Source organism: Primulina tabacum, chromosome 18 (genome assembly GCF_025594145.1).
Source record: "Primulina tabacum isolate GXHZ01 chromosome 18, ASM2559414v2, whole genome shotgun sequence".
Classification (NCBI taxonomy): Eukaryota; Viridiplantae; Streptophyta; class Magnoliopsida; order Lamiales; family Gesneriaceae; genus Primulina; species Primulina tabacum.
In genome coordinates this window covers 291423-315657 of record NC_134567.1, presented here as the reverse complement: position 1 = coordinate 315657, position 24235 = coordinate 291423, and the positions used below count along the sequence as shown (strand labels likewise).

General features: G+C 47.5%; 1 protein-coding gene across 1 annotated transcript; it reads right to left on the bottom strand.

Moving 5' to 3' along the window:
- Positions 1-244: 244 nt before the first annotated feature.
- LOC142533498 (uncharacterized) lies at positions 245-5039 on the bottom strand. Its single transcript, XM_075640301.1, has 6 exons — positions 4601-5039; positions 4302-4540; positions 3757-4203; positions 2435-3209; positions 1338-2377; positions 245-775 (listed from the first exon to the last, which is right to left on the bottom strand). The coding sequence occupies exons 1-6, from the start codon at positions 5037-5039 to the stop codon at positions 245-247; spliced, it is 3471 nt and encodes a 1156-aa protein (XP_075496416.1).
- Between the last annotated feature and the right edge of the window lie 19196 nt (positions 5040-24235).

Below are 24235 nucleotides of genomic sequence, written 5' to 3'. Positions count from 1 at the left end.
TTTTTTTTTTCCCGGAAAACACCGCCGGATGCGGGGGGGTTAGGCAGACCCCTACCTGTATATACCCACAAAATAAACAGTAACAAAATACAGAATACAGAAAAAAAACCTAAAAGAGGAGGTGGATAAAACCATAACCTCCTCAAAAAGGCTAAAGCAGTAGAAACATAAATACAAAGCAACCTAGGGAAGGAATTACAAAAGCAAAACGAACCCTAGAAGACTACCAAATAAGCGGCAACAACTAATCAAAAAGGAGAAGCGCTATGAACCACATGCTGAGGAAGACAAAATGATAACGGCGAGATGATCGCAGAGTCCATGCAAAAGCTCTCATCCCGGAGCTATCATCCTGGAGAGTCCAATCTGTCAATATAAATATAATCTGGTAGCTGTCAACTGTACCAAACCCACTAGTCAAAAGAAAATCTGGCCAGGAAGCCACTATACAATGGCGATCACAGAGTAATATATAGATCGCAATCCCGCCAGAACAAAAGATATCTAGCATCTGAATCAAAAGAGCAGAGATCTCGATCCCATGAAGTAGGAGTCTGACGAACATGTCATAAAAAGCAGAGGATCCTTTAGAAAGCACCCCATGAATCCACCATGACATCCAGCAAACACCTCTACAATAACTGATACGGCGGCCAAGGAGAACCAGCAGTAAACGCCCTCCAGGAACCATGAATGTGCCAAAGGAAAGCACCAAAAGAAATAGGGCAGCAACCCACTCAGAACAAACAAGAATACACACATCATGTGCAAGTGTCTGGACCAACTTGCACAGACCATACGGAAGTGAAAAACAACCTCCAAGTACACTAACTTGCAATAATATATATATATATATATATATATGTATATAGATATAAATAGATATAGAGCCAGAGACCATAAAGAAAGAGATCCAAAAAAGAAGAAGAGGCTGCAAATGGCTAAGAGGATCTGTTTCTGAGGTATGGAAGCCCAGAATGATCAGATCTAGCAAGGGTGGAGATGTCTGGAGGTAGGGAAGGACCTAACTCTAAGGTATACTGCCTAAAAGTATGAGCCCTCGCCGCCAAGGCATCCGCCACAGAATTCCCTTCCCGGTAAATATGCGATAAATGAACAGATCGCCCCCTCATCAACAAAAGAATCCGTGTAACAAAATGTTCAAGATCCCAGCAGCACCGACGAGAACGAAGTAAAAGAATGGAAATCCAAGAGTCAGTCTCAATCCAAAGAGGGAAGAGATGAAGATCAGAAGAAATGAGAAGACCCCTCCAAATAGCCCATAATTCTGCCCGGACATTGGTCCCAACTCCAATGAACTCACTGAAAGAAACCACCACATGCCCAGAAGAGTCACGAACAACACCACCAACAGTAGAGGCCCCAGGACTACCTCTCGAACTCCCATCTACATTCAATTTAAAACACCCGAACGGCGGCCGCAACCAACGAACAATCGTCAGTTTACGATCCCTACGCAACTGAACAAAAATCCCCATAGCCCTCGCAGCCTGCAAAACACCCCGCCAGTGCATGGGCTTAACAGTAGACGCAGCGTGAGCGAGGCGCAAATAAGACAAAATCTGAGACTTAACAGTCTCCGCGGAAATGTGCAAATGACGGTGTTTCGCATCGTTACGAGCCGTCCAGAGAAACCATAAAACAATGAAAGGCAAAAACTCCTTCACGTGGCCCCTAGGAGTCCACCCCGGATGCCTCTTCCAAGCACTGAGGAAGAGTCTGAAATCACTGGTAAGGGGAATACGGACATGAAAAACAGCCCCAAAGTAATGCCATACAGACCTGGCAAGAGGGCTATCAATGAAAATGTGCGTGAATGTCTCAGGCATCTCACAACACTGAAATTTAGACGCCAGCTCGAAACCACGACGCTGGAGCACATCGTCAACTGGAAGCCATTGATGCCAAAACCTCCAGAGGAATAAAGACATAGTAGGCCTCAGCCAACTGCCCCAGCAAGGAGTGAAGATATCAGAAACTTGGTCTCTCAAGCGGACAAGCTCCCATGCGGATTTCAGCGAAAAAAAACCGTCAGAACTATGCACCCAAATAGCCGAATCGTGCTCCCCCGATGCAATAGGGATCAGAGTAATAGTCTCAGCAACAGAGGGTGGGACAACTGAAGAGAGGAGGTCAAAATCCCAAGCCCCATCTGAAAGAAAGTGAGAAACACGGACACCCCGATCCCCCCTAAGCAGGATCTGACTAGACAAGGGAACATCCCCACACCAGATGTCATCCCAAAAAGCAAAATCTCCCACCCCAATTCTCCATCGAATGCCAGATTCAGCACGAGCCCTAATCTTAAGCAAACGACGCCAAGTGGGAGAAATGAACCCAGCAGATGAAACATAAGCTGGATGCACCAACTGTCAGTATTTTCTCATCATGAATTTGGCCCATAGGGATGAACCTTGACGAAAACGAAACCATAATTTAATGGAGAAGCTATCCACAATATCTTTGAGCCTGCGAAATCCAAGACCCCCTTCAGAGACAGGAAGACATGCACGAGACCACCTCGCCCAATGCCATTTCTTATCCAAGGATCTGGATCCCCACAGGAAACCATTGAAAACATTCTCAAGCCTCTCCATAACTGCCAGAGGTGGCTGGACTACCTGGAACATGTAAATGGGAACCGAAAGGAGGACACTCCTAAGGAGAGTCATACGGCTCCCCGGGGAAAGAGTTTTAAGCTCCCAACCCTCCAACTTCTTACTCACCATCTGCACAAGGGGATCAAAAAGAGAGCAAACTCTATTCCCACGAAACAAAGGAACTCCGAGGTATTTGATAGGAAAACAACCCTCCCCAAACCCAGTGATACGAAGGAGACGGGAACGAGTACGACCAGAACACCTCGGAGGCAAAATAATGACACTCTTAACTGCATTCACCAACTGCCCCGAGCAGTTTTCATAGTGATGCGAAAAATCCATGAGACTGTTCATCTCACGAGTCCCACCATTGGCAAAAATAATGATATCATCAGCATAGGCCAGGTGGGAAAGAAGGAGATCACAACCAGATTGGTACCTAATCGCAGGATACTGACGATAAAGACGATCAACACCACGCGAAAGGTACTCTGCCCCCAAAATGAAAAGAAGTGGAGAACAAAGGGTCGCCCTGCCGGAGACCCCTAGTGGATCCAAAGAATCCAGTGAGTGAACCATTGATATTAACTGAAAATTGGCAATGAGAAATGCAGGCAGATATCATCGACACTACCTGCTCTGAAAAGCCATAATGCCTCAAGACATCCAACAGAAAAGACCATTGGACCCTATCATAAGCTTTAGCCATATCCAGTTTCAAAATAACATTGCCACCACGGGTGGGGAGAGAAAGACTATGAGTGAGCTCTTGAGCAAGGAGGATATTATCCGAAATCACCCGCCCTGGAACAAAGCCACTCTGATTCCACGAAACCAGCCTCTCCGCCACCTCCTTTAGCCGAGATTATAAAAGTTTGGAAATTATCTTATTAGTCACATTACACAAGCTGATAGGACGAAAGTCCGACCAAGCCTGAGCACCCATGACTTTGGGAATCAATGTGATCGTGGTGGCAGTAAACCCCTGTGGCAAGGGACTACCCCGAAAGAAATCCAGGACCGCATCAAAAACATCCTGATGGACAATCTCCCAGCAATGCTGAAAGAAGGCCGAAGAGAATCCATCAGGCCCCGCCACACTATCACGATGAATGGAGAAAACAGTCGCCCGCACCTCCTCCAAAGAAGGAGGGGCAGCAATATTTGCGTTCTCCAAATCCGAGATCACCAAGGGGAAATCAGAAAAATCTGGGCAAGAAAGCACAAAAGGATCCCCAGTAAGCAGGTTTTGAAAAAAGGTGGCCCCAGACTGCTGAATAAGCTCAGGGGAAGTAATGCAAGAGCCATTATCCCAAATACGAAAGATTTTATTAGCCACCCTTTTTTTCTTGACCATATTGTGGAAGAGTTTGGTGTTCCTCTCACCATCCTCTAACCACCTACAAGCGGCTTTTTGCCGCCAAAAATCCGCCTCCATGGCGGTAACCCTAGCAAGATCAGCATTGCAATTGGACAAACTAGTCCAATGCAAATCCGAAGGAGCAGCCTCGCAATCTGCCTCAGCAATCCGGACAGCCTGCTCCGCCTCAGCAAGTTTGGCAAAAAGATCACCAAAAACACTCTATTCCACCACTTCAGATGGCTTTTGAGGCGCTACAATTTCACAAAAAGACGGTGCATACCGTTCAAATGACACGGTAAATTCCAATTAAGCCTCACCGTCTGCAAAAAACCATGGTGCCTGAGCCACATGCTCTGAAAGCGAAAAGAACTCGGCCCACTAGCAAAGACCGGGACAGACACAAAAAGAGGACAATGGTCAGAGACCGTACGAATGAGGTGCTCCACACGAATAGAATGAAAATGGTCACCCCAATCAACAGACACAAAAACCCGATCAAGACGCTTCCAAATGGTCTTGTTCGTCCACGTGAACGTAGACCCCTCAAAACCAGCATCTACTAACCCAGAATCCAAAATAAAGTGATTAAATTCTTCCATGGGAAGCAACCGCCCACCAGAAGAACCCAAACACTCTGACGAATTTCTGACTACATTAAAGTCGCCACCAACAAGCCAAGGACCCTGAGCAGGCTTAACCTGATGCAAAGAATTCCAAAGCTGTCTGCGCTCAATGTAGTCACACTTAGCATAAACAAAGGAACAAAAGACAGTGGTCGGCAAAAAAGTAGCAGAAACCCGGAAGTGAAGGAATTGAGTGTGATCAAAAAGACACTCAACCATGACATCCTCAGCAAAGAAAACCCAGATATGACCCGAGGAGTTCGATATAACTCGAGAAAAACCAAAACGACGAGTCATAAAACGAACATCCAGATCAATCATGGGTTCCAAAATAGCCAAGATCTTGACTCTCTTATCTTTAACGTGGGCATGTAGCCTTTGTTGAGACTCCGAGCTCCGGAGCCCCCTGACATTCCATATGAGAAAATTCATGGAGAATGGGCACCAGAACCGCCCTGTCGCTTTTTACGCGACCTATGAAAAGCATTCTCCTTCCTTTTCTTAATATCCCCCATATCAGCATCCAGAATACGACCTTCAGACCTACAGCCATCACCCGACTCAGAATGCCGATCGAATTCCTGATCAGTATCTCCAGCAGATTCCAGCCGGAAGACCAGCTCAATGACAGAAGGACCCTGCCTAGCAACCAATTCCTCTATCGTAAAGGAAGCATCATCAGGAGATAAAGGAACAGAGGGGATGGAATGACTACTGTGATTCAAAGTACAAGGCCCGAGAGAACCGAACACAGGCAACTCACTAGTAGACGGGACCCCAATACCATCCACACAATCATCCAACTGTAACCCTCCGTCAATAACCTCATCACTGAGGATCAAGAACAGACTCCAAAGGATCCTTTCCAGAAGACCCAACACCGGCATCCTCCAGATGACCACATGGAGGGTCCATATCAACACAATCTAATCCAACAGGATCAGGCTCCGCATCCTGCCCATGCGAGAGCACCTCAAAAGGATTCAACTCAAGAGGATTCTTTCTTGGAAGAACCTGCCGAACTGGCCTCTTTCTCCCTCTACGTCTGGGACCCGTGCCAGTTTTCTGAAGCTGAGGCTGGGTCCCCAAATTAAAACCAGAATTAATACCCCCTAGAGGGGCAGACTCTGTAGATGGGGGAGACTGGCCAAAAGCAGGGTCAGTAGGCTTAGGACGAACAAGTTTGGGATTTTTTCCATGGGAATAACAAACACTGGTCGAATGACCCAGCATTTTGCAATCCATGCAGTACCCGGGGATTCGCTCATAAATGAATTCAATTTCTTGAGCATGATCACCCCAACCCACCCAAATCTCTTTGACTGGCGGTTCAAGCACATTAATTTCAACACAAACGCGAGCAAAAGCGCCTCGAGAAGAATCTGCAGTATGATCATCCATCTTCACCGGTTTCCCCACAATTTTGGCCAAAGCAAAGAGACTTTGCTTAGAAAACAAATGAAGGGGAAGACCTTGGAAGCGGATCCAAACAGGGGCAATGGGTGACTCCTCCTGAAGATTAAACTCTGGCGTCCACTTAGAGAAGCGGACCGACAGAGGTCCAACCTGCATAACCCCCTTAGTCCAAAAGAACGCATAGTCTTCTTCACAAGCAAGTTTGAGAACAAGAAAACCCCGAGGCATGAACTTTAAGTCAAAAGATCTAACTAGTCCCAATTTAGCAAAAGCCGCAGAAATACCAGAATTTGGAACTAGAGATCGATTCCCTGAAATTTTTCCAACCAAAGCAAATTTGAAAGGTTCTGCGAGGGTAGAAATAACCTCATCCGGGAAGAGAATACCCAGTTTTCCATTTCGAAGAGTCGGCACAGGCATGTCATTCATAGAGTTGTGCAACTAATCAAAGATTTTTTTGGCCGTCCGAGGGGACGGTGGAGTCAGGATATCACGAAATGACACAGTAAGCGGAATAGGAACACGCGTACCTGGTTTGACCGTTTCAGCACAAGGGTTGACTGCCGAGTCAACTCGTCCTACACAGTGATTCGACTCGACCGAGTTGACTCGTGAGTCACCTACCGGAGCACCACCATGGACCGGCGACGGTGAGGGGAGTCCAGAACCGGGACCAATTCGTGCAGACTCGGGCATTGGAGGGTCCGATTTAACCAAAGTATGTGAAGAAACTCGATTTTGCCCTAGAAATTGGGCGTTTCCGACCGGTGGCCGGAAACCAGAAATTGAAGATGACAAAATGCGACCCATACCTGGACGATCAACCCCTAAAGAGGAATTGAAGAAAGAAGCCGGAATAGTGCCTGAAATCGGCGGTGAGAAAGACGGCAGTGAGGCGTCCAACGGCGAGTTCTTAGATCTGAATTTCACGGCTGATTTGAACTCCGATTGGAGTGATTCATGAACCATTGGAATCGTCTGGACCAGAGGGTCACAGATCGGGGTCGGGATGGAACATTGGATGTCGGAGTTGGCCGGAATCGACGAAACAAGCGACGGCTGCGCAGTGAACAGTGACTGCGGAGCTTTGAACGGAGATGACGCCGGAACGGGGTAACTAGACGGTCGCGCAGGTGCCGGAAATGAAAGGGGAGGGTGAGGCGAAGAGAATGATGTATGGCCAGTACCAGGAGGAGCGACGGTTGCCGGCGCCGATGATGGAGAAGAAACCGCCGCGATTTTGACCGGAGAAATGAGTGGGTAATCGGACTCCATTTGATCTGAAATTTTGTAGGGTGGGTCGTCGTGAGGTGGCGGTTCAGATGGGGTGGTTGGCCGGCCGGGATCCGGCGGCGGTGGCATGGCGGTGGGTAGGGCGTGAATAGTGACGGGTTTAGTGTGTTTTTTCTCACCTTTTACTGTGTGTTTTTTCAGAGAAAATTTTTTTGGGGGCAAATGGGTTGGTTTAGGGTTTAGGGTTTTTTTTTTTTTTTTTTTTTAAACTAAAAAGTTTATTTATTAACAAATAAAACCTAACGGAGGGGGACTAGACCAAGACCTCCGGAAAGGCTATATCACAATCATAACATAAGAACAGAAATAAAGACATACTACAACAGGGAAACCTGAAATAAAGCACAACAAAATACAAACAAACCAGCGAGTGCCCCGGAATACATCACACAAAATAGAACAAAATGGTGAGCAAGGAGAACTCTGCAGTGAACGCCCACCACATACCGCCAAAAATGCGGAAAACGAAATCAGCCTGGATCAAGAGGTCGCCCATAGGGCAAACTCGCCTGAGCCGCCTTCTGCCTATAATAACGCCGTTGCTGAGATCGCGTACGGCCCGGAAGTGGTAGAGATAAACATCCTTCACTCACTGAACCCATCTCAAACTCTGGCAGAGCAGTAGAAACAGGAGTATCACCCACAGGATCCGGAACAGCAGGGGCAATCTCAACAACAGGAACAGTAACAACCACAGGTGCAGTAACAACTGCTCCAGAAGTAGATGCCACCTCAACCATATCCGTGGCCTGAGACGAGATAATCGGATCCAAATCATCGTGAGACGGACTACTCACCGCAGCATTCTGCTCTGCCGCAAGCTTACTAAGAAGGGACTTAAACCTCTGGGGACGGGGTTTAACGGTACCCGAAGTCTCACCAGGACCTGAAGCAGTGGGTAAATCTTGCAGTATCTCATAGTAATTCTTCGTCGAAATGGGCCGAGCCGGATCTTTCCTCACAACAGGTCGGCGTCGGGGACGCTTGGAAACATGTCCTATAAAATCAGTATCACCGGACTGTGGCGGATCAGACGCAACACCCTAAGGCTGCTCGGAAGGAGCCGGAAGCGGGGAATCCGATGCAACACCCTTACCATGAGGTCGGGTCCGGCGCGGGCAAGAAGACTTTCCATTACGAGAGAAAAAATCAAGTGAATGGCCCAACAACTGGCAATGAGAACAATAATGGGGAACTTGCTCATAGACCACCTCCACAACCTGACTATGATCACCCCAACCCACCCAGATACGCTCCGGACGAGCCTGAAGAACATCAATCTCAACACAAACTCTAGCAAAAGATCCTCTAGTCCCATCAGCGGTAATCTCATCAATCTTAACTGGATTACCTAAAATCTTAGCAATAGGAAACAAGCTCTGTTTAGCATAAAGATGCAACGGCAAATCAATAAATCTGACCCAAACAAGAGCAATAGGAGAATCCGCCTCAAACTTGAATTCGGGAGTCCATTTCGAGAAACGAATCACTACAGACTGAATCGAAACAAGAGGCTGAGTCCAAAACCTCAAATAATCCTCCTCACAGGAAAGGGTGAGAACCATATACCCACGAGGAAGAAAACGAACAGTATGAGAACCCAACAAACCAATACAAGAGAAAGCAGATAATATATCAGAATTGGGAGTCAAACCCCGGTTCCCAGTGATATGCCCTACCAGAGCAAACTTAAAAGAAGTAGAGAGGGACGAAATAACCTGATCCGGGAACAAAATTCCGGGAATCCCATCTCGAACAATCGGAGCGGGCACCTCATCCATCGATGCAGCAACATCAGCAAAACTCTGAGCCTGCGACGGTGGAGAGGAACGACGCAAAACATCCCCGAAGGACACCGCAGGAGGGACAGAGCGAGGAGAAACAACTGCCGGAGCAACGGGATTAGGAGAAGGCAATTGACTTACTGCCGAGTCAACCCGCATGGGTTGAATGGGTGACTCGACCGAGTCAACCCGGAACGGTACCACCGGAGGACCACCGTCGGCCGGCGATGATGAGAGGAGCATAGAACCGGTGAGAGAACTTGAAGAATCGGTCAAAACAGGAGATAATTTGACGGAAATCGTTGGTTGACTCGGCCGCAACTCGCCAAATTGGGCGTTTCCGACCGACGGCTGTGAACCTGCAATTGACGGTGGGGAAATATTACCCAAGACCGGACGAACATAACCGGAAGAGGAATTTCCCAAAGGAGCTCGGACGCCGGCGGAATTGACAGAAGAAGCATGCGCGACGAGGGTTACAGGCGGTGCCGGACTAGATCTAAAATTCCCGGTGAATGTGAACGATTCGGGCAACGGGCCATGGACAAACTTATTCGTCTGAGGACGGACATTCCACATCGGGGCTTGTATCGGAGAAAGGACGCCGGAACTGACCGGAATCGAGCAAAACGCGGACGGCTCCTGCGTGAACAGTGCAGGCGGAACTTTCCTGGTGAAATCGGGCGGGCAAATCAACTCTGAATGACTTGAAATTTTCACAGTAGCCTCGCCTTGACGAGACAAATCCAACGGTACCTCATTTGTAAAAAACTGAGTTGAAATCGCCGGAGATGAGATTTTGGCCGGAATTTGCAGATTTTCGGATGAGCTTTTGGTTGGGCAATCGGACTCCGTTTGCTTTGAAAGTTTGACAGCAGCATCGCCTCGTCGTGGCGGTTCAGATGGTCCGGTGAACCGGCCGGGAACCGGCTCTGGCATGTGAGGCGGAAATTTGGAGATTTTTTGGCTTTTTATTTCACTATTCACTTTGAGAGAAAATGTTTTGGGGGCGAATGTTTTTTTGGTTTAGGGTTTGGGGTTTGGGGTTAGGGGTTGGGGTTTGGGGTTTGGGGTTTCGGGTTTAGGGTTTTTTTTTTTTTTTTCCGGAAAACACCGCCGGATGCGGGGGGGTTAGGCAGACCCCTACCTGTATATACCCACAAAATAAACAGTAACAAAATACAGAATACAGAAAAAAAAAAAAACCTAAAAGAGGAGGTGGATAAAACCATAACCTCCTCAAAAAGGCTAAAGCAGTAGAAACATAAATACAAAGCAACCTAGGGAAGGAATTACAAAAGCAAAACGAACCCTAGAAGACTACCAAATAAGCGGCAACAACTAATCAAAAAGGAGAAGCGCTATGAACCACATGCTGAGGAAGACACAATGATAACGGCGAGATGATCGCAGAGTCCATGCAAAAGCTCTCATCCCGGAACTATCATCCTGGAGAGTCCAATCTGTCAATATAAATATAATCTGGTAGCTGTCAACTGTACCAAACCCACTAGTCAAAAGAAAATTTGGCCAGGAAGCCACTATACAATGGCGATCACAGAGTAATATATAGATAGCAATCCCGCCAGAACAAAAGATATCTAGCATCTGAATCAAAAGAGCAGAGAGCTCGATCCCATGAAGTAGGAGTCTGACGAACATGTCATAAAAAGCAGAGGATCCTTTAGAAAGCACCCGATGAATCCACCATGACATCCAGCAAACACCTCTACAATAACTGATACGGCGGCCAAGGAGAACCAGCAGTAAACGCCCTCCAGGAACCATGAATGTGCCAAAGGAAAGCACCAACAGAAATAGGGCAGAAACCCACTCAGAACAAACAAGAATACACACATCATGTGCAAGTGTCTGGACCCACTTGCACAGACCATACGGAAGTGAAAAACAACCTCCAAGTACACTAACCTGCAATAAAATATATATATATATATATATATGTATATAGATATAAATAGATATAGAGCCAGAGACAATAAAGAAAGAGATCCAAAAAAGAAGAAGGGGCTGCAAATGGCTAAGAGGATCTGTTTATGAGGTATGGAAGCCCAGAATGATCAGATTTAGCAAGGGTGGAGATGTCTGGAGGTAGGGAAGGACCTAACTCTAAGGTATACTGCCTAAAAGTATGAGCCCTCGCCGCCAAGGCATCCGCCACAGAATTCCCTTCCCGGTAAATATGCGATAAATGAACAGATCGCCCCCTCGTCAACAAAAGAATCCGTGTAACAAAATGTTCAAGATCCCAGCAGCACCGACGAGAACGAAGTAAAAGAATGGAAATCCAAGAGTCAGTCTCAATCCAAAGAGGGAAGAGATGAAGATCAGAAGAAATGAGAAGACCCCTCCAAATAGCCCATAATTCTGCCCGGACATTGGTCCCAACTCCAATGAACTCACTGAAAGAAACCACCACATGCCCAGAAGAGTCACGAACAACACCACCAACAGTAGAGGCCCCAGGACTACCTCTCGTACTCCCATCTACATTCAATTTAAAATACCCGAATGGCGGCCGCAACCAACGAACAATCGTCAGTTTACGATCCCTACGCAACTGAACAAAAATCCCCATAGCCCTCGCAGCCTGGAAAACACCCCGCCAGTGCATGGGCTTAACAGTAGACGCAGCGTGAGCGAGGCGCAAATAAGACAAAATCTGAGACTTAACAGTCTCCGCGGAAATGTGCAAATGACGGTGTTTCGCATCGTTACGAGCCGTCCAGAGAAACCATAAAACAATGAAAAGCAGAAACTCCTTCACGTGGCCCCTAGGAGTCCACCCCGGATGCCTCTTCCAAGCACTGAGGAAGAGTCTGAAATCACTGGTAAGGGGAATACGGACATGAAAAACAGCCCCAAAGTAATGCCATACAGACTTGGAAAGAGGGCTATCAATGAAAATGTGCGTGAATGTCTCAGGCATCTCACAACACTGACATTTAGACGCCAGCTCGAAACCACGATGCTGGAGCACATCGTCAACTGGAAGCCATTGATGCCAAAACCTCCAGAGGAAGAAAGACATAGTAGGCCTCAGCCACCTGCCCCAGCAAGGAGTGAAGATATCAGTAACTTGGTCTCTCAAGCGGACAAACTCCCATGCGGATTTCAGCGAAAAAACACCGTCAGAACTATGCACCCAAATAGCCGAATCGTGCTCCCCCGATGCAATAGGGATCAGAGTAATAGTCTCAGCAACAGAGGGTGGGACAACTGAGCAGAGGAGGTCAAAATCCCAAGCCCCATCTGAAAGAAAGTGAGAAACACGGACACCCCGATCCCCCCTAAGCAGGACCTGACTAGACAAGGGAACATCCCCACACCAGATGTCATCCCAAAAAGCAACATCTCCCACCCCAATTCTCCATCGAATGCCAGATTCAGCACGAGCCCTAATCTTAAGCAAACGACGCCAAGTGGGAGAAATGAACCCAGCAGATGAAACATAAGCTGGATGCACCAACTGGCAGTATTTTCTCATCATGAATTTGGCCCATAGGGATGAACCTTGACGAAAACGAAACCATAATTTAATGGAGAAGCTATCAACAATATCTTTGAGCCTGCGAAATCCAAGACCCCCTTCAGAGACAGGAAGACATGCACGAGACCACCTCGCCCAATGCCATTTCTTATCCAAGGATCTGGATCCCCACAGGAAACCATTGAAAACATTCTCAAGCCTCTCCATAACTGCCAGAGGTTGCTGGACTACCTGGAACATGTAAATGGGAACCGAAAGGAGGACACTCCTAAGGAGAGTCATACGGCTCCCCGGGGAAAGAGTTTTAAGCTCCCAACCCTCCAACTTCTTACTCACCATCTGCACAAGGGGATCAAAAAGAGAGCAAACTCTATTCCCACGAAACAAAGGAACTCCGAGGTATTTGATAGGAAAACAACCCTCCCCAAACCCAGTGATACGAAGGAGACGGGAACGAGTACGACCAGAACACCTCGGAGGCAAAATAATGACACTCTTAACTGCATTCACCAACTGCCCCGAGCAGTTTTCATAGTGATGCGAAAAATCCATGAGACTGTTCATCTCACGAGTCCCACCATTGGCAAAAATAATGATATCATCAGCATAGGCAAGGTGGGAAAGAAGGAGATCACAACCAGATCGGTACCTAATCGCAGGATACTGACGATAAAGACGATCAACACCACGCGAAAGGTACTCTGCCCCCAAAATGAAAAGAAGTGGGGACAAAGGGTCGCCCTGCCGGAGACCCCTAGTGGATCCAAAGAATCCAGTGAGTGAACCATTGATATTAACTGAAAATTGGCAATGAGAAATGCAGGCAGATATCATCGACACTACCTGCTCTGAAAAGCCATAATGCCTCAAGACATCCAACAGAAAAGACCATTGGACCCTATCATAAGCTTTAGCCATATCCAGTTTCAAAATAACATTGCCACCACGGGTGGGGAGAGAAAGACTATGAGTAAGCTCTTGAGCAAGGAGGATATTATCCGAAATCACCCGCCCTGGAACAAAGCCACTCTGATTCCACGAAACCAGCCTCTCCTCCACCTCCTTTAGCCGAGAATATAAAAGTTTGGAAATTATCTTATTAGTCACATTACACAAGCTGATAGGACGAAAGTCCGACCAAGCCTGAGCACCCATGACTTTGGGAATCAATGTGATCGTGGTGGCAGTAAACCCCTGTGGCAAGGGACTACCCCGAAAGAAATCCAGGACCGCATCAAAAACATCATGATGGACAATCTCCCAGCAATGCTGAAAGAAGGCCGAAGAGAATCCATCAGGCCCCGCCACACTATCACGATGAATGGAGAAAACAGTCGCCCGCACCTCCTCCAAAGAAGGAGGGGCAGCAATATTTGCGTTCTCCAAATCCGAGATCACCAAGGGGAAATCAGAAAAATCTGGGCAAGAAAGCACAAAAGGATCCCCAGTAAGCAGGTTTTGAAAAGAGGCGGCCCCAGACTGCTGAATAAGCTCAGGGGAAGTAATGCAAGAGCCATTATCCCAAATACGAAAGATTTTATTAGCCACCCTTTTTTTCTTGACCATATTGTGGAAGAGTTTGGTGTTCCTCTCACCATCCTCTAACCACCTACAAGCGGCTTTTTGCCGCCAAAAATCCGCCTCCATGGCGGTAACCCTAGCAAGATCTGCATTGCAATTGGACAAACTAGTCCAATGCAAATCCGAAGGAGCAGCCTCGCAATCTGCCTCAGCAATCCGGACAGCCTGCTCCGCCTCAGCAAGTTTGGCAAAAAGATCACCAAAAACACTCTTATTCCACCACTTTAGATGGCTTTTGAGGCGCTTCAATTTCACAAAAAGACGGTGCATACCGTTCAAATGACACGGTAAATTCCAATTAAGCCTCACCGTCTGCAAAAAACCATGGTGCCTGAGCCACATGCTCTGAAAGCGAAAAGAACTCGGCCCACTAGCAAAGACCGGGACTGACACAAAAAGAGGACAATGGTCAGAGACCGTACGAATGAGGTGCTCCACACGAATAGAATGAAAATGGTCACCCCAATCAACAGACACAAAAACCCGATCAAGACGCTTCCAAATGGTCTTGTTCGTCCACGTGAACGAAGACCCCTCAAAACCAGCATCCACTAACCCAGAATCCAAAATAAAGTGATTAAATTCTTCCATGGGAAGCAACCGCCCACCAGAAGAACCCAAACACTCCGACGAATTTCTGACTACATTAAAGTCGCCACCAACAAGCCAAGGAACCTGAGCAGGCTTAACCTGAAGCAAAGAATTCCAAAGCTGTCTGCGCTCAATGTAGTCACACTTAGCATAAACAAAGGAACAAAAGACAGTGGTCGGCAAAAAAGTAGCAGAAACCCGGAAGTGAAGGAATTGAGTGTGATCAAAAAGACACTCAACCATGACATCCTCAGCAAAGAAAACCCAGATATGGCCCGAGGAGTTCGATATAACTCGAGAAAAACCAAAACGACGAGTCATAAAACGAACATCCAGATCAATCATGGGTTCCAAAATAGCCAAGATCTTGACTCTCTTATCTTTAACGTGGGCATGTAGCCTTTGTTGAGACTCCGAGCTCCGGAGCCCCCTGACATTCCATATGAGAAAATTCATGGAGAATGGGCACAAGAACCGCCCTGTCGCTTTTTACGCGACCTACGAAAAGCATTCTCCTTCCTTTTCTTAATATCCCCCATATCAGCATCCAGAATACGACCTTCAGACCTACAGCCATCACTTGACTCAGAATGCCGATCAAATTCCTGATCAGTATCTCCAGCAGATTCCAGCCGGAAGACCAGCTCACTGACAGAAGGAACCTGCCTAGCAACCAATTCCTCTACCGTAGAGGAAGCATCATCAGGAGACAAAGGAACAGAGGGGATGGAATGACTACTATGATTCAAAGTACAAGGCCCCAGAGAACCAAACACAGGCAACTCACTAGTAGACGGGACCCCAATACCATCCACACAATCATCCAACTGTAACCCTCCATCAATAACCTCATCACTGAGGATCACACCCTCAACAAGAAAAGACTCCAAAGGATCCTTTCCAGAAGACCCAACACCGGAATCCTCCAGATGACCACATGGAGGGTCCATATCAACACAATCTAATCCAACATGATCAGGCTCCGCATCCTGCCCATGCGAGAGCACCTCAAAAGGATTCAACTCAAGAGGATTCTTTCTTGGAAGAACCTGCCGAACTGGCCTCTTTCTCCCTCTACGTCTGGGACCCGTGCCAGTTTTCTGAAGCTGAGGCTGGGTCCCCAAATTAAAACCAGAATTAACACCCCCTGGAGGGGCAGGCTCTGTAGATGGGGGAGACTGCCCAGAAGCACGGTCAACAGGCTTAGGACGAACAGGTTTGGGATTTTTTCCATGGGAATAACAAACACTGGTCGAATGACCTAGCATTTTGCAATCCATGCAATACCCGGGGATTCGCTCATAAATGACTTCAATTTCTTGAGCATGATCACCCCAACCCACCCAAATCTCTTTGACTGGCGGTTCGAGCACATTAATTTCAACACAGACGCGAGCAAAGGCTCCCTGAGAAGAATTTGCAGTATGATCATCCATCTTCACCGGTTTCCCCACAATTTTGGCCAAAGCAAAGAGACTTTGCTTAGAAAACAAATGAAGGGGAAGACCCGGGAAGCGGATCCAAACAGGGGCAATGGGTGACTCCTCCTGAAGATTAAACTCTGGCATCCACTTAGAGAAGCGGATCGACAGAGGTCCCACCTGCATAATCCCCTTGGTCCAAAATAACGCATAGTCATCTTCACAAGCAAGAGTGAGAACAAGAAAACCCCGAGGCATGAACTTTAAGTCAAAAGATCTGACTAGTCCCAATTTAGCAAAAACAGAAGAAATACCAGAATTTGGAACTAGAGATCGATTACCTGAAATTTTTCCAACCAGAGCAAATTTGAAAGGTTCTTCCAGGGTAGAAATTACCTCATCCGGGAAGAGAATACCCGGTTTTCCATTTCGAAGAGTCGGCACAGGCATGTCATTCATCGAATTGTGCAACTCATCAAAACTTTTTTTGGTCGTTCGAGGGGACGGTGGAGTCAGAATATCACGAAATGACACAGTAAGCGGAATTGGAACACGCGTACCTGGTTTGACCGAAACATCACAAGTGTTGACTGCCGAGTCAACTCGCCCCACTCGGCTGTTTGACCCCACCGAGTTGATTCGCGAGTCACCTACCGGAGCACCACCCTGGAACGGCGACGGTGAGGGGAGCCCAGAACCGGGACCAATTGAGCTAGAACCGGGCAATGGAGGGATCGATTGGACTACAAAAGATGAAGAAAACCGAGTTGGCTCAAGAAATTGGGGGTTTCCGACCGGTGGCCGGAAACCTGAAATTGACCAGGGTAGAACCCGACCCATGACTGGACGATCACAATGGCCAGAGGAATTGAAGAAAGACGGTGGCACGACGCTGGAAATCGGAGATGAATGTGACGAAACAGCGTCGGCCGGTGCGGAAATCTCAGATCTGAAATTGCCGTCGATTACGAACGGCATTTTGGATGAAACCGGTGCCATTGAACTCGCTTTGGAATGTAGATTACAGATCGTGCCTTGGATTGACGTTATGTTGGACGAATCGGCCGGAATCGATGAAATAAATTCCGGCGAGTTTGAAAACAGTGCAGGCGGCACTTTGAACACCGATTGCGGCGGTTCTACGGAGTTGTTTGAGCTGAGGCTGGTACCAATCTCTTCGTCTGGTCGAGTCGCATCTACCGGTAGGTACCCGACGCCGATATGAACAGTGGACGGCGAAGTAGCAAATTTGAACGGAATTTGCTCGATTTCAGTCGGTAAAATAGGAAGGTTGCCGGACTCCGATGACTCTGAAATTTTAGTATGATGATCGGCAGGGAAAGACGGTTCTAATGGTGTAGGTGGCCGGCCGGGATCCGGCGGCAGTGACATGGCGGCGGTTGAGCGTGAATAGTACTATTTTAGGAAATTTTTGGAATATTTTTTTTTTGAGAGCGTTTGTAATTGGTTGGTTTTGGTTTGGTTTAGGGTTTAGGGTTTTTTTTTTTTTTTCCGGAAATTATTATTTATATACAACAAAAGAGCAGTACAAAGAAAGCTTGATGGGAGGGGGACTAGACCAAGACCTCCGCAAAAAAGGCTGAACAATCGTCACATCATAACAAAATACAGACATACTACAACAGGAACCCAGAAGTCATCTACAAAATGCACTCAAAGGCCAACAGGGCACCCGGAATATATCAGCAAAGCAAATAAAGACAACGATGAGCAAGGAGAAGCCTGCAGTGAGCGCCCATCAGCTACCGCAAAAAGAGAATGCGGAAGAACTAACTCAACCGGGATCAGGAGGTCGACCATAAGGGGAACTCGACTGACCCGCTTGAATCCTGTAAAAACGTCGCCTCTGAGATCTCGTGCGTCCTGGTAAAGGCAAAGACTGACATGCTGTAGTAGGAGAAGGAGTCAAATCAGCCACCCGAGACCCACTCCCAAGGTCGATCTCTAACGGAGCGAGAGAACCAGAAGCGGTAGACACAACCATCTGTGTCGGAACAGTAGATACCATCATCGGATCTAGAACCACGGGGACCACATCAACCAGAGGAGAGCTCACCCCAGAACTAGACCCCTAAGCTTTCCCTGCAATAACAGAAGTAACAACCACAGAGATATCTGGAGTAGACATCGGAGCCACCACAACTTGAGGGAGCAAAGGAACATCCTCAAGACTTGCGTCTAAAACAAGAGAAGAGGACGGAGGGCATGGAAAAGAACCCACACCAGAATCACCACCAGGGAAGGAATCACCTGAAATGGAGTGAAGAACCTCAAACTGGTTATTCGAAACAGGAGCCTGAGGAGTAACCTGACTCGAAGCCTGGCAACGCCAACGTCGCTGCTGAGTCCAACCTGGCTCAGCACTCCTAGAACCAGGACCACTAGAAGGAACCGAGCCATGCGGAACACCCTGATGCTGATGCGAAGACCCTGGAGCAGTAGTCGAAGAAGTCTGAGGCCTCTTCCCCTGAGCTTTTGAAAGATCTCCTGAAGCCCTGTAACCAGTACGAGCACATCGCTGGGAAGAGTGACCCAACATCTTGCAATCAGTACAGTAAAATGGAACTCGTTAATAAACCACATCCAAGTGAAGAACATGAGAGCCCCATCCAACCCAAATCTTATCCGGACGGGGTTTGGAAACATCAATCTCCACACAAACACGGGCAAAAGAACCCCGGGAACAATCTGCAGTAAACTCATCCATCTCAATTGGATTCCCCAAAAGCTTGGTAACCATAAAGAGAGTACGTCTCGAGTAAAGATGTAGAGGTAAATTAGGAATCCTAACCCAAACTGGTACAAGAGGCGATTCCTCAGCAAAATTAAATTCCGGAGTCCACTTAGAAAACTTAACTGACACTGATCCAAAAGATAGAGTACCGAGAGACGAGAATTTCAGAAAATCCGCCTCACAAGTAAGAATTAGAGCCATGAACCCCCGAGGAAGAAAGCGAACTCGAGGCGAGCCCACAAATTCTAATTGAGAAATAGCAGTCAAAATAACATTATTGGGAGTGATCCTCCTATTACCAGTAATGCGACCAATCAAAGAAAATTTAAAAGGCGCAACCAAGTTAGACATAACCTCATCCGGGAAGTGTAAACCCGATACTCCATCAAGAACCTGCGGAGCAAAATACTGATCCATGACTTCTGCAACACCTGCAAACGTCTTATCCCGAGGCAAGGAAGAAACAGGAGCAAGTAAATCACTGAATAAACGAGCAGAATCAGGCGAAACAGCACTTTTAAACCCCAATTTGACTTCCGGAAGAGAAGAGTTGACTGCCGAGTCAACTCGTTGAGTACGGCCGAGTGACTCGGCCGAGTCAACTCGTGATTCGCCGGCTGGCGACTGAGAGAAGGTCGGCGAAGGGGTGGAAAACACAAATTCGGGATCCTTTCCAGTAGACTCGGTCGGCAAAGGCACCGATTGAACATTTAAATCCGGCGAAATCGATTGAAATACCCCAAATTGGGCGTTTTTGATCGGCAAGGTATTTTCCAAAATTGAAGGCATAGAAATCTTACCCATGACTTGGTGAGTTTGTAGTAGAGAGGAATTGCAAAAATCAGCAACCGATCCGGAGTAATTGAGTTTAGAATCCATCGCATATATAGCTTGTGGGCTGAAATTCTTAGATCTGAAATTACCTCCGCCTCCGGACTTTGATGATGAAATTGAAACTATTACTGGAGGCGTCTTGTCATGGGCATTCCAGATCGGGGTCGTGATCGGAGAAATAAGACAGGAGCTGGCTGGAATCGCGGCTGAAACTTCCGGCGTCGCGATGAACAGTACGTGCGGAACTTCGGCAGTCGATTTCGGGGTGCTAATGAACTCCGTTTGGCCTGAATTTTGGACAGTAGGATCGACAATCAGAGACGATTCCAACGGTATACTACTCATGGTCGGACGATGAACGGACGGTGGGGCGATGGATTTCGCCGGAATTTCGGGGTTTTTGGGAACTTTGGACGTAAAATTGACGGGGCAAACCTGCTCCGATGGACCTGATTTTTTGACAGTAGCCTCGTCTCGTCGAGACGCATCTGATGGTACCATTGGCCGGCCGTAAACCGGCGCCGACATGGGGCGATTTTTTGGCGATTTTTGGGCACTATTCACATTAGAGGAAATTTTTTGGGGGCAAATGGGGGTTTTGGTTTAGGGTTTAGGGTTAGGGGTTTAGGGTTTAGGGTTTTTTTTTTTTTTTTTTTACAAGATAAAACCTAAAGAGAGGAGGATAAAATCAACACCTCTCAAAAGGCTAGTCATACAAATAGAAAAACAGAAACCTAGGGTGGCAAATACACAAGCCAAAAACTAATTCCTAAGTAAAATGCATAATACAAATAAACACAAATGATCAGCGCTAAATATATGAAAACAAAGCGAAACATATCTAAACAGTAGTGATCCAGCTCAGAAGTAGGTGCAAAAGACCATCGATGGTACCCATCTCTGAGCCGTCTGTCGATGTAATGCCAATCTGAAAAGTACATCCTAATCCAAGAACGGGCAGCTATACACGATCTGGCCGTCAAAATAATATGCAGCTGGAAAGATACTGTGCAAAAATGGTCGAAACACAAAAGGAGGACCGTAATCCAGCTCAAATCAGAAAAGCTCAAAGACCCAAGGAGAGGGGGACAACTGACGGAGCTCATAAAATCAGAAATCCAAGCATGACTGTAACTCTGAAATAAGAGGCAACCAATAGTGAACGTCCAGAGCCACCAATGCACGGAGCAGAAGTAGAAACCATATAACTCCCGAGATGAATGAGGCTCCGGGCTAAAGAGACCACCGAAATATATCATCCAGAGCTACCATAACAATCGACAAGAGAGCATAAAAGTAAGAAAGCGGCGGTCAAGTAGAAGTCTGCAGTGAGCGACAGCCGGATAACAGGAATGGTCCAAAGAAAAGCACCGAAGGAGAAAGTGCTGGGACCCACCCAAATCCAAAGGAACAAAATATGAATAGTGCAAGTGTCTGGGCCAACTTGCACCGCTCAAATGTGATATAAAAAACAACCTCCAAGCACAAAAGACCTGCAAGAAAAAATATACATATATATAGATAAAGAAAGAGAGCCAAAAGGAAGAAGGGGCTACAAATGGCTAAGAATATCTGGATCTGAGGTATGGAAGCCCTGAATGATCAGAACGGGCAAGGATGGAGATGTGTCTGGGTAAGAAAGGACCTAACTCTAAGGTAAACTGCCTAAGGTCATGAGCCCTAGCCGCCAAAGCATCCGCCACCGAATTACCCTCCCTGTATATGTGCGAGATATGAACCATACGCCCCCTCAAGAGAACCAAAATCCTAGACATAATGTGATCCAACCCCCAACAACACTGACGAGATCGGAGGATCTGAATAGAAATCTGGGAATCAACCTCAATCCAAAGAGGGAAAAGAGAAAGATCAGAACAAAGGATAAGACCCCTCCAGACCGCCCAGAGTTCCGCCCGGATAGTAGACCCAACTCCAATGAACTCACTGAACGAAAGCAAGACCCGCCCAGAATGATCACGAACGATGCCACCAACCGAAGAATACCCATGATTCCCTCTCGAACTCCCATCCACATTAAGCTTAAAACAACCGAACGACGGCCGAAGCCAACGAACAATCGCCGTCCGATGATATCTGTAAAAGCAAACCGAAATCCCTAGCGAACGCGCCACCTGGAAATAACCCACCCAATGCTTGGGTTTGACAGTGCGCGCAGAATGGGCGAGGCGCAGGTAAGACAAGATCTGGAACTTCACCGTCTCTCCAGAAATGGAGAGCAAGCGGTGCTTCGCATCATTCCGAGCCGTCCAGAGAAACCACAAACTAATGAAAGGGAGAAACTCCCTCACATGGCCCCCTGGAGCCCAGACCAGATCCCTCTTCCACGCACTAAGGAATAACCTGAAATCCTCAGTGTCAGGGATACGAACCCCAAAGACAGCACCAAAAAAATGCCAAACAGGGCGAGCCACCGGGCTGCGAATAAACACATGCGTGAATGTCTCAGACATATCACAACACTGACAACGAGACGCTAACGCAAAGCCACGGCGCTGAAGCACCTCATCAACTGGGAGCCACTGATGCAAAAATCTCCAAAGAAAGAATGACATCGTAGGCCTCAACCAGCTACCCCAACAGGGGCGATTAATGCCAGAGATCAGGGCGCGCAAACGGATCAACTCCCAAGCGGACTTTACAGAAAAAGCACCATCGAAGCTATGAATCCAACGAGCCGAATCCAACTCTCCCAAGAGAATCGGGACCAACACAATCTGCTCCGCAATAGAAGGAGCAACTACTGAACAAAGGAGGTCAAAATCCCAGGTTCCCTCCGAAAGAAAATGGGAAACCCGGGCACCACGATCTCCACAGACCTCAGTCTGACTGGACAGGGGAACATCCCTGAACCAACAATCATCCCAAAATGAAACATCTCCATGGCCGACACGCCAGCGAATACCACTCTCCGCACGAGGCCTGATCTGGAGCAAACGCCGCCAAGTGGGAGAGATAAAACCACGAGAAGAGACACAAGCTGGGTGCGCCAAGAGGCAATATTTCCTCATCAAAAATTTGGCCCAGAGGGAAGATCCCTGCCTGAACCGAAACCACAGTTTTATGGAGAAGCTATCCACGAGATCTTTCAATCTGCGGAAGCCAAGAACCCCCTCTTCCACGGGGAGGCAAGCCCGAGACCAACAAGCCCAATGCCATTTCTTCTCCAAGGGCCTAGACCCCCAAAGAAAGGCATTAAAGGCTCTCTCAAGTTTCTCCATGACAGCCAACGGAGGCTGAACAACCTGAAACAAATATATGGGCATCGAGAGGAGCACGCTACGAATGAGGGTCATGCGGCTCCTGCTCCCCGGAGAAAGAGTACGAATCTCCCAACCCTCCAGCCGCCTCCTAACAGACTGTAAGAGGGGCTCAAAATGAGAACACGTCCTATTTCCTCGAAATAAGGGAACTCCTAGGTACTTGATCGGCAGATGCCCCTCCGCAAAGCCAGTGATACGCAAAAGTCTAGAGCGAAGGCGCTCAGAGCATCGCGGAGGAAGAATCAGGGAACTCTTGACAGCATTCACCAGCTGTCCCGAACAGTTCTCATAGTGATGCAGAAAATCTAAAAGACGCTGCATCCCACGAGACCCACCATTGGCAAAAATAATGATATCATCAGCATAGGCCAGATGGGAAATCAAAAGATCACAACTAGAACGGTACCTAAAAGCAGGATGACGCAAGTAGAGTCTGTCAAGGCCACGCGAAAGATACTCCGCCCCTAAGATGAAGAGAAGGGGGGACAATGGGTCTCCCTGCCTGAGGCCCCTGGTAGAACCGAAGAACCCCGAAAGAGAACCATTGATATTAACAGAGAAATGACAATGAGAAATACAGGCCGAGACCAACGCCACAACCTGCTCAGAGAAACCAAAATGGCGCAAAACAGCAAAAAGGAAAGGCCATTGGACCCGATCATAGGCCTTAGCCATATCCAACTTCAAAATAACATTACCACCACGAGTGGGAAGAGTGAGACTATGAGTGAGCTCCTGAGCAAGGAGGATGTTATCAGAAATCATCCGTCCCGGAACAAAACCACTCTGATTCAAAGAAATGAGTCTCTCCGCCACAGCCCGCAAACGAGAGTACAACAAATTAGAAATGATTTTGTTCGTGACATTACACAGGCTGATCGGACGGAAATCCGACCAAGCCCGAGCACCCTCGACTTTTGGGATCAAAGTAATCGTGGTGGCAGTAAAGCTCTGGGGCAGGGGAGAGCCTCGAAAAAAATCCAAAACCGCATCCAACACATCCTGATGAACGATCTCCCAGCAATGCTGGAAAAACGCCGAAGAGAAGCCATCAGGGCCTGCCACACTGTCAGGAGAAATGGAGAAAACAGTCACACGCACCTCCTCAAGGGAGGGGGTAGCAGTAATCCCATAATTCTCCTCATCAGAAATCACCGAAGGAAA